Raw genomic sequence first — 12,043 nt, 5'->3', positions numbered from 1 at the left:
ACCTAGGTTTAAATCTTTGTTCTTCCCATTTAGGGTACGCGATTTGGATAAGATTAAAAAAAATCTTTTTAGACTGTTTGCAACCTGTAAAATAGGGATTTTCTGAAGAAATAGTCTATGTAGAACACAGAACTTGGCATATGGTAAAAATTTACTTTAAAACATGTTACCTAGTTTCATTAACTTATTTTAAAAATCTAAATTAAATTAGTGTGGTATAATATGTTTGCTTCCAGAGACAAATTCCAGCACTACCCATGGATAATCCTCTTTTCTTTAAGCCTTCTCATGGTGTTTTCTCCTCTAGGTTACACAAGAAAAGAAAAAAAATGAGAAACTACACAGAAATAACAGGGTTTATCCTCCTGGGACTGTCAGATGACCCAAAGCTTCAGGCGCTGATCTTTGTCTTTCTGCTCATCACATACATGCTCAGCATCACTGGGAACCTGACCGTTATCACCCTCACCCTGCTGGATTCCCACCTCCAGACCCCCATGTATTTCTTCCTCAGAAATTTCTCCTTATTAGAAGTTTCATTCACAACTGTCACTACACCCAAGTTCCTGAGCACCATTATTTCAGGAGATAAATCCATTTCCTTTAATGATTGCATGGCTCAGTTCTTTTTTTTCATTCTCTTGGGAGTCACTGAATTTTACCTTCTGGCTGCCATGTCCTATGACCGTTATATCGCCATCTGCAAGCCTCTGCACTACACGACCATCATGAATCAGAGAGTCTGCACACTCCTTGTCTTCTCTTCATGGCTAGTTTCATTCCTCATCATACTCCCATTACTCATGCTATTCATACAGCTCGATTACTGTAAGTCCAATGTTATAGACCATTTTACTTGCGATTATTTCCCCTTACTACATCTCTCTTGTTCAGACACAAAATTCCTAGAGATAGTGGGTTTTTCTTGTGCTGTACTTACTCTATTGTTCACTTTGGCATTAATAATTTTGTCCTATATTTATATCATCAGAACCATTTTGAGAATTCCTTCTACTAGTCAGAGGACAAAGGCATTTTCCACATGTTCTTCCCACGTGATTGTCATCTCCATCTCTTATGGCAGCTGCATTTTTGTGTACATTAATCCATCAGCAAAAGACAGAGTGTCTTTGAGCAAGGGAGTTGCTGTGCTCAACACCTCAGTGGCCCCCATGCTGAACCCCTTCATTTACAGCCTAAGGAATCAGCAAGTCAAGGGAGCCTTCGTGGACATGGCGAGGAAGACTCTTTTTCACAAGCAAATGAAAAAATGAAAGTGCTATCATAAATTAGAGGCACAATCAAAAGCAAATAGATGAAAAACAGAGCTTTTCAAAAGTCTGTTAATATTCACAGAGCCTCTCTGGAGGTATTTTGCATTGCTTGTACTTCTATTGTCAGCAGTTTACTAAGGATATTTGAATACAGGTACAGATACAGATACAGGTACAGATATGGAGCTCTCTCTATACACCAGCAGAGAGATAGGTAAGTTTTTCTTTTCTCCATTCAAATTCAAATCTTCTCTCATGCACTTCCCTCCTTTGGCTAGTCTTTCTACCCTCTAACTATGAGATTGACCTCATTTCCATCTTCTAGATATTTTTTAATTCCAATTTTTCACAATAATGCTTAGAAAATTAAAGAAAGAAGGAGACAGAACAAGAGAGAACAGTGTTTTATGATTTGACCAGGAAACACTTTTTCTAGAAATTCAGGAAATATTAAATCATGTTTACTATTATTTTTAATTTGCTATAAACATACTTAGACAGACCTATTAGAATATTATGGACACTATCTACTTGATGCTGTAGCTCATGTAGTAACTATGTGAAAAACAGTACAACTAAAAAAATCATGTAATTATATTTTCTTAAGAAATCAAGAATCATTTTTCGTTATGCAGTTTAATATTTCTGGGCCATACAACTTAGTTTAAAAAACAGTTATGAATACATACTTGCTTAGGGAAAATTTTCAAATAACCCCCAATTTTTTGGAACTCTATAATTGCCATACAGATTATGCCAATTTTTAATAGAAGCATGAAGAAATAAAAATTACTAGATACCAAATTTGATTACAATTTGCTGTGGCTCAGTGGGATATTTAAATAAATGCTTGATGTTAAGCTGCTCTTTTTGATAACCAATAGCTAAGTGTTTTATAACTTTCTCATATTTGTGGCCATTTTGATATAATATCTCACACATATAATTCATTCAATTACTTAAGTGACAAGCCATATAGACAGGAATAAAGAAGGTAATGGCAGTCACCATACGTAAACTTGAGAATTTTTTTTTGTGAAACAAATCTTTCACATTCACTCTAATTTATGCATTAGAGTGTGGGACTTCATTGGAAAATTTACTGATTAGAATTTATACAGTGATCATACAAGATCAGACAACTCTGGCCATGAAATTTTTTCTTGTTTTCCGTGAAGTCAAAAGCTGAAATAAGAATGGAGGATACTCAAAAATATCCTAAATTTTTATTAACTTTTTTCTTGAAAAGAGAAGAAAGACTAGAATCATAATCACTTGGGCCAAATTCTTCATAATATTCATGTACTATACTCAATTGAGAGACTCAGCTCGATGATTTGCTGAGAAACAAAGTTGTCACAATTTAACGCCGAGGAGATCAGCTGTTTCTGGGGGGTCATGGAGTCACTGTTTCCTTCCTTTTTATTGGAACTATCATTTCTAAGCTAAATTGGGAAAATTTGAAAATATTGAAGTTTAGATTTGATTGATAATTGCTGGTTCTCAATCACTCAATAAAAATATACAATAAAGTGCAGATTGCTGTAGATCTGGGAATCAAAAGAATTGTAACATTATTACAAAAAATATGAGGAAGTTTATGCTGGTATTATTGGATGACTCAGCTTTCTATATAACTCTATACCAACTCCTTAGTGGTTTTTATAAATGTCTGGAATCTGTAGGAACATTTTGATTGTCAAAATCAGAGGTCAACAAACTTTTTCTGTAAAGGGCAATACAGTAATAATTTAGACTTTGCAGCCATAGAGTCTCTGATGTAACTACTCAGCTCTTGCATTGTCATATGAAAACAGCTATAAACAATGTGTAAACGATTGGGCTTGGGTGTGTTCCCATGAAACTTTTAAAAAAAATAGACGATGGGCCAAATTTGGCCCATGAAGCATAGTTTGCCCACACTTGTCTTAGATTTTTCCATAAACATTGACCCACATATTATTTCACCTTGAATGTAAGATAATTTGACTAAAATTCAATAATATATGTAAGATTTTAAAATTTAACTCTAACTTTTATTTTTTATTATGAATGTGAATGAGAATAATCTTATAAAACATTTCCAGAGGAAAAAAGCGGTAAACATTTCTAACTCATTTTATGGACTTTGATATCATTCTTGATATCAAAAGATAATATGAGAAAGGAAAAATAACCAGCAATTTGACTCATAAAATAGAAGATAAAATATTAAAAGAAATTAGGAAACCTACTACTTCATTTTACATATGATTTTATTCCAAAGATAATTTATCTTTAGAAAATCTATTTGTGGAGTTTACCACATTAACAAATTAAAGAGAAAAAAAGTAAAACAAAAAGAAAAATGCTCTTTGATAAAATGCAGTGGCCATTTATGATTTTAAAAAGTCTTTTAGTAAAATAGAAAGAATAGAACATTATTAACCTGATAAAGGTCATCCACCAAATCAGTACCTGCATAGGCAAGCACAACCAGATATGCTGGATGCCACCGGTTTGGCTCTAATTTGAATGTCAACTGTAGAATGATATTTTGGGCACAATTGGGGTCGTATGAGTATAGGCAAGGTTGTAAATGATAACCAAAGATTTTTTGTTAATTTTTCTAGCTGTGGAAATTGCACTGTGGTTAAGCAAGAAAATAAACATATAGTTTAGAAATTCATACTGAAAATATATAGGAGTGAAAAGGTATGAGACTTAGGTTTTGGTTTAAAATACGTCAACAAAAGAAAAAAAAAACTAAAAAAGACGGGTAAAGGAAATATGAAAAAGTCTTCATATTTATTGAATCTGCTTGATCTGTACATGAAATTTATTTTTCCAGTTCTCTATCCTAGTGTATGTTTGAAAATATGCATAATAAAAAATTACCTCAAATATCATGCTTAATTTCTGAAACCACAGCAATATCCTTGGTAAAATCAAATACAAGATGAAAATTCCTGCTACTGCTTTTTATTTAATACTTTGCTGGAAGGTCTATCCAGGGCACTAGCACAAAAAACAAACATATTTAAAAATATTAGGAAGGAAGAAACAAATCTTTATGTGCAAATAACATGATTTTCCTGCCAAGGCCTTAGTGCAATTACACTAAATGTTTCTTAAACCTGAAGTTCTGCTCTCCCAGGTATCTGCATGGCTAACACCCTCAACTCCTTCAGCTCTCTGTCCAAATGGCACCTCAGTAAGGCCTATCCAATGACACTTTTTAAAATTATAGTAGCTTCCCACTTCCAAGTTTTTAAATTTTCCCTTCCTTTACAAAACACTTATTAACTTATAATTTACTTATCGAGTTCATTGCTTATTGTCTATATTCTCTCACATCCCTCACCCCTTTGTAGACAAAATGATGTGCTCTCAGCAGTGGTGTGTGGAGCCTGCCTGTATCACTTCCCAAGAGCCAACTGTGTGTGTCTCTCCTCAATGCTGCATTCAGTAACGTCATATCAGCAGCTTGAAATCTGCCATCACGGGAGACTTCACATCATAGAAACTGACAAACTCTGCACAGCTGCCCCTTACTTCTATCCCCTGAGAGACGGTTGAACATTTACAAGAAGTCACAGCCTCTTCATTTAGAATATGCATCTGCCGTGTAGTGCATATTCAATAAATATTTTTGAATAAATCAATAAGTTGCATAATTTAGAATGGTTCCAGCATCGCAGAAATCAGAAGCATTAACTAAATATTTTATCCAACATAAACACAATTTATATAATAATGGACATAACGTTGACTTAGCTTTAAAACAACGTTCAAATAAAATGTATTTCATCAAAGCTAGACAATTTTGATTGACAAGGAAATAATTAACTGAATATTCTCTAAGGTGTTTGTTTAATGTTCCTTTTTCTCCTTTTATTTTATGTTAGGCCAGTTGATAACCCTTTTTTATTTTATGTGTGTTGACTTTTCACGAGGTCAGTAATAACTCTTCTTATTAAGGTTTGCTTTTCGAGCTTTCTAAGGGTAGGAATTTCCAAATGATGTAAACCCATATTCATCTTATAAAAATATTCTTTTAACTATTTGGGTTACACCTGGTACTATATGAAGTCCAACATCATCTGTCAATAAAATAACTTCTGAGATTTTAAACTCACTTTATAGAATAATAACTCAATTAAATGATGGTCCTCAGTAAATGGTAGGCCAATCAGACATCTTGCTGGGGGACTTACCTATAAAGGATGATGATATATCACTGGAATTAATTTGGTAACATGCACCGGAATTATTCAGTAATATGATCTCAATTTAGGTTTTCAAAGAAGGTCTTAAAATATTTGGACCCTTTAGCCACTTTGATTTAATAAATTTTATCTTTTGGAGTTTGAGCATGTTAAAGCAAAATATTATTTGTAATTGAAATTCTTCCTTCACTCTTTAAGAAGAGTGAAGTTGCCAAAATTCAGAGGAGAATCCTGGTAGCTGAACTATGTATGTTTCATTGGCTTTAAACATAGTCACTCATCAACCTCAGAATACATTGGAGATAATTTGACACGTTATCAAAAAGCAGATGTCCTACTAGCTTGTGGACAGGACTGTAATAAAAATAAATCAGTTTCAAAAGGGTGAATTATTAGGAGGCCCGGAGAAAAGCTAGAGAACTATTAGGAACTAGGAACAAAAAATAAAAGTAGAAAGTAAGAGAATGAGAAGAGTGATCAAGGAAGAAAGAGAGGCAATTTAGCAGCTAGGAGTCTGAGAAAAGATATTATGGAGAAGAAACATGTCTCATAGGATTTTTCAAATGAAATGTGGTGCTTTGTGAGATCAAACTCACTCTCTTCCCTCTAAGAAAATCAATAAAGACGTTGCTCACAACAACACATGTGGTGAAGGCAAGATACTTAAACTTTTTTCTGCCTCAAACTCTTTATCTGAATAATAATACTCACCTCATGAGGTTTTTTATTGTCCGTTTGGAAAAAAATGACACAATTTAAGTGTATAATCAATGCCTGGTAATCAATAAAATGATTGATACATGTATTATTGTTAAAGAGTTTAAGAAACAAAACATGAAAAGAATCTCTATTTGGATACAAAAATAAAGGCGAAGGAGTTGAATTTTCATAAGCAGAAAATCAGTTTCACTATCTCTACTGATGGTGGTCCCGTCGTTAAGATCCAGAGGCCTCACCACCCTGGCACAGGTTCATTTCCCAGTCAGGGAACCACATCACCCATCTTTTGGTTGTCACACTGCCACAGCTGCGTGTTTATGTGTTGCTGAAATTTATGCTGCCCGTATTTCAAATACCACCAGGGTCACCCGTGGTGGACAGATTTCAGGGGAGCTTCCAGACGAGACAGACTAGGAAGAAGGACCTGGCCACCCACTTCCCAAAAAAACGTCCACAAAAACCCTGTGAATAGCAGTGGAACAACGTCTGATAGAGCGCCTGAAGGGGAGAGGATGGCACAAAAAACCAGGCAGGGTTCTGCTTTGTTGTCCACAGAGTCACTAGGAGTCAGAATTGACTGGACAGCACTAACAACAAGTCTCTACTGAAATATATTAAATATTTTCAATGCCTATTTTAATGTGTATCAATTATAAACTTGACGTATCTCAATGTCTATGTACTGTCCTGTGTGTTCACCAGTGGTTTGCCCTTTCCTATTTTCTTCCTTCTGTCTTACTTTCCAATACTCTCATCTTTCAGTCCTATAGATAATCTGCACTCCTGACATTAAATGCACATATTCTTCATTTCCATATTTATAACAGTGAAGAAAATAAGGACAAATTATAAGATGTACAATTTATATTACACATGTATGTATATATAGTATATGAGTATTATATTCTTCTAGTAATAAAAATGACATCTCTCATTGCAGAATATGTGGAAATAAACAAGAATATCCAATGCAAGATTTCCAAATGCTTATTTTCTTGGTTCATAAATATTCTCACAATGAGATATCATATGCACAAATATAAAAAAGGATTTAATGAAAGTAAGTGATATTGTGAAAGGAAGTAGTTAAAAGGCAATAAATGCAACATTTAGCAAACATTGCTATGATATTAGTCATGGGCAGTGGGAAAGTTTTCCCTAAATTCAAAGGGCCGATACAGGGACAGAACTCCTTATCTGTCTTTAATATGTTGTCCATTTTGGAAGACAATAAAGTCATCCTAGAAATCCAAAGCATTATTTTCTACCATTTCTTTATGGTTTTGTAAAGAACTCTTCTCTAAGTTGCCAAAATTCAGAGGAGATAAGCACACTAACTCTCCTGAGGTTAAAGACCAGAATTACTGGGAGAAAAATGTGGACTCCTTGTGCAAACATAGGAAAGTCAAATTCTAAGTCAAACTTTCACACATTCAGTATCACGTGTTGCCTATACATTTGCCTCATTCACCTCAATAGTTTTGCTCTTTTGTACTTTCTTTTTTTTTTTTTTTTTTAAAGATTTTATTTTTTCCTTTTTCTCCCCAAAGCCCCCCGGTACATAGTTGTGTATTCTTCGTTGTGGGTTCTTCTAGTTGTGGCATGTGGGACGCTGCCTCAGTGTGGTCTGACGAGCAGTGCCATGTCCGCGCCCAGGATTCGAACCAACGAAACACTGGGCCGCCTGCAGCGGAGCGCGCGAACTTAACCACTCGGCCACGGGGCCAGCCCCTCTTTTGTACTTTCTTATCAATATTTATAAAAAGACCAGCATCAATGATCCACCTGCATCTTTCAATGATGCCTCTCCTTGACACTCTGTTTACTTAGTGAATCCCCCTGAGCCAACAAGAAAGACACAGATAAAACAAGTCCAGTTCCATTTGCATGACATACATAGAGAAGAACATTCCTTACTTTCTATTTTCCAAAGCAGCATTTCCAGGAAAATATAACAGTCTCTGAAGCCTAAGGAAAATATTACTTAGATTTCATAGATGTATAATCATAGAATTACAAAATATTCATTTAAAATATTTGCATAAATACAAAGAAAGTGTTTCAATAAAAAAATATTTTGTACCATATGAAAAGTGGCAAATTGAGGAGTACTTTAGTAGTCCATTCAGGTGTAACTGAATTTGTATATGGAGCTTAGGTGGGAGAAGAAAAGCAAGAATGAGTTTATAACAAAATGTTCCAAAATTTTTACAATATCAGGAATGAAGGATATTGTGGGTCTGACGTTACTAGTCTAACAACAAAGAGAACTATAACCTTTGAGAGCTAGGGAAATGTTAAATCATCATGTCTGTTTTGAGAGTACAATAGAAACCAAATAAACTGCTAACTCAATTTAGCAGTCCTGAAATTCTGTAAATATTTAAGCAAATGAGACAATAAAATCTGACTCTAAATCATCAAGAAGAACCAAAAAGTCAGTAAAATTGCTATTCTTCAATATAATATATATTATTCCCTTTTCTTTAAATGTTTAAGAATATTATTTGCATATGTGTTTGTGAATTTATAACCTTTTCAATATTAAAATCTAAATAATTGTTTACTACCAACAAGACTATTAATAGAGGCCCAAAGCAGGAGCACAGAAATAAGTCTTGGATTGTTCATTTACTTTTTTCTATGTTTAAATAGTATTCTGTTACAGAAATAGGATTATAGAAAAGATCTTCTCTATTGGAAAGAATATCTGCTTCCCAGTAAGTGTTATTTTGACTGTCTACTTGTTCTTTTGCTATAGCAATATTGTAAAAAAAATGAATTGTGCATGGTGTAAATTAAACTGTTTTTAAGCAATTATTCATTTTAGTAATGGAAGTTTACCTTTCTTATCCTTCTTTGTTAGCAGAAAAAGAAAAAATGATGTGAGTGAGTGATAACATCAACTAAACTCTTAAGATAGTAATTTAATTTAGGAGAGAATGCCAGCAAAACATTCCCATGGATCAACATGCTTGCTCTAAAGTGAGATGATTACCATGTCGCCTAGTTGTTTAACTTTGTGAAAGTTTCCTAAACTCTGTGGGCCTCAAAATATAAAATATGGAGGGAGGCCTCAATAACCTCTATGAGCTTTCAAACTCTGTATTTACGTTATCCACGATCCAGACCAGTTTTTATAATATTGAGGAAAGAAAAAAAATCAATTAGAATATTTTCATATTTTTTATAAAAGGAGCTAATATTTTAAAGAATAATTGTACGCTTAATTTTAAAGAAACATTAGAAGACATAGTTTCTGTTTAAATATTAGCACAAAGTTTTTTATCCATGGCCTGTGATAGTGTATTTTCAAAGAAAAGAGATCAATATTTAACTTCAGATAATATTCATTACTTGAATGTAAGGTCGAATAGAAATTGCAGAGTTTTTGAAGGGAATGTGTGATTTTTATTTTCATAGATTATTCATCATCACGTATATCTTAAAAATTTTATACTTTAGCCTGAATCTTGTTTTAACTTTTTTATATTCGATAGAGGCAACATACGTTTTCTGTTCTAAAGGGAGGAAAAAGGGAGGAAAAGAATTTTCTGTTCAACATGCATTTTTCTGTTCATCGGCAATGAAAAACCGCACCGTACCCACAGAATTCATTCTTCTAGGGCTGTCAGATGACCCTGAGCTTCAGATTGTGGTTTTTCTCTTTTTAATTATCACATACATGTTAAGTGTCACTGGAAATCTGACCATCATCACTCTCACCTTGGTGGACTCCCATCTACAGACCCCTATGTATTTCTTCCTCAGGAATTTCTCTCTATTAGAAATGTCCTTTACAACTGTCTGTATTCCCAGATTTCTGAGCACAATTGTCACCAGGGACAAAACTATTTCATACAGTCATGGTAAAGCTCAGTTGTTTTCTTCATTTTCCTCATTATAATTGAAATCTTCTAACTGCCATATCCTATGATCGCTATGTAGCCGTCTCCAAACCCGTGCATTATACAACCATCATGAACAGGACTCTGCACATTGCTTATCTTTTGTGCTTGGCTGGTAGGATTCTTAAATGTCTTCTACCAGTTATTCTTTCCTCCATTAGATTACTGTGGCTCCAATGTCATCGATCACTTTGTGACTATTTTCCCCTCTTGCAATTATTCTGCTCAGACACATGGTTCCTAGAAGTGATTGGTTTTTACTCTGCAATAGTGATTTTCCTTTTTTTTTTTTGAGGAAGATTAGCCCTGAGATAACATCTGCTGCCAATCCTCCTCTTTTTTGCAGAGGGTGAATGGCCCCAAGCTAACATCTGTGCCCATCTTCCTCCACTTTATATGTGGGACGCCTGCCATAGCTTGGCTTGACAAGTGGTGCATAGGCCCACACCAGGGATCTGAACCGGCGAATCTTGGGCCGCGGACGTGGAATGTGCTGCGCCACTGGCTGGCCCCAATAGTGATTTTGCTTTTGACTCTAGCATTAATAATTCTATCCTACATGTTCATCATTAGGACAATTCTGAAACTGCCTTCCGCCAGTCGGAGAAAAAAGGCATTTTCTACCTGCTCCTCTCACATGATTGTCATTTCCATCTCTTATGGGAGCTGCATATTCATGTACGCCAACCCTTCAGCCAAAGAAATTGCATCATTGACCAAAGGAGTAGCTATTCTGAATACTTCTGTCACTCCTATGATGAATCCACTTATGTATACCCTACAGAACCAGCAAGTGAAGCAAGCCTCTATGGCCACCATCCAAAACGTTGTATTTTTCTCTAGTAAATGAAAGTATTAGTAGTGTTAAAAGAGTGAACTTTTTGTCAATGCTTTCTGTATGAGTATGAATATACTCTCTCCAAACTCTCTTTCCTTCACTATAGTTATACAATTACCTCTTTATTCCATTCCCATACTAAAATCTCCCCACATTGAACTCAATAAATTTGATAAAGCGGACTATTGCTTCATAATTTTCTGTAAATTCAGGTGTTTTATTCAAATGTATTTGGATGAAGTAAAAAATCTGGGTTAAAGATTATGATTTTGAGTAGCAGTGTTTTGTTTTTAAGCAGACACAGGGCATTTAGTTTGATGGAAAAAGTATCAGGATAGATGTGAATTTCTGAACTTTTGATTCTTATCAGGTAATAGAAATGAATGTTACTGGGAAATTTCAGTTCTATTTGATTTCTATGAAATCAAATAACCACAATCACCAGGGGACTGGGAATAAAATGTAAAGATCTACTTAAATGTTATAAAAGATTAGAAACTCATATATATATTCAAATTCTTTATGCTATTAATAATACTAATAAGGGGTATGAGATGGAAGAGGAGGAGGGGTAGAAGATAAAATAATTTTTTTTCAGCAATTACTATATTCAAGACCTATTCTAATTGTTTTCTTTGTATTGGCTCATCTAATCCCGTCAACGAATTCATGAGGTACCTACAATTGTTATTCTCTTTTAGTAAGAGGTATTTTATTTAGGTAGATTAAATACCTCCAAAAATTAAAAACCAGAGAGGAGACAATGTAAAACATGTCAAGCAAATGCATGAAACTATGATCAACTGGTGAGAGTTCAACTTTCTGGAGAACTAAATTTTAATCTGAGGGCCTAGAGCTGCCTTTAGGGTTTTGGCGGGTAAGAAAAAAGAAATAGCATCTACTGATATGTTCCACACACTCTGCCTTGTACTAGGTGAGTCACATGCAATATTCACTGTACAAAATCTCTTAGAAAGTGAACATTATTCCTCATTTATAGGTGAATGAACAGAATGAAATTGAGGTTGAGAGTTCGAGTTCACAGAGATTGCAGGTTTCGGAACTGGGATTTAAATCATTCTGCTTTAACCTCAA

General features: G+C 34.5%; 1 protein-coding gene and 1 pseudogene across 1 annotated transcript; both read left to right on the top strand.

The window, feature by feature from the left end:
* The first annotated feature begins 329 nt into the window (after window positions 1-329).
* On the top strand, window positions 330-1,274 carry OR6C1V (olfactory receptor family 6 subfamily C member 1V). The gene has a single exon (XM_001490916.3). The coding sequence runs from the start codon at window positions 330-332 to the stop codon at window positions 1,272-1,274; it is 945 nt and encodes a 314-aa protein (XP_001490966.2).
* Window positions 9,789-10,362, top strand: OR6C7OP (olfactory receptor family 6 subfamily C member 7O, pseudogene; annotated as a pseudogene).

Source organism: Equus caballus, chromosome 6, assembly GCF_041296265.1.
Source record: "Equus caballus isolate H_3958 breed thoroughbred chromosome 6, TB-T2T, whole genome shotgun sequence".
Classification (NCBI taxonomy): Eukaryota; Metazoa; Chordata; class Mammalia; order Perissodactyla; family Equidae; genus Equus; species Equus caballus.
The sequence above is the reverse complement of the archived record's forward strand: the minus strand, read 5'-3'. Positions and strand labels throughout refer to the sequence as shown.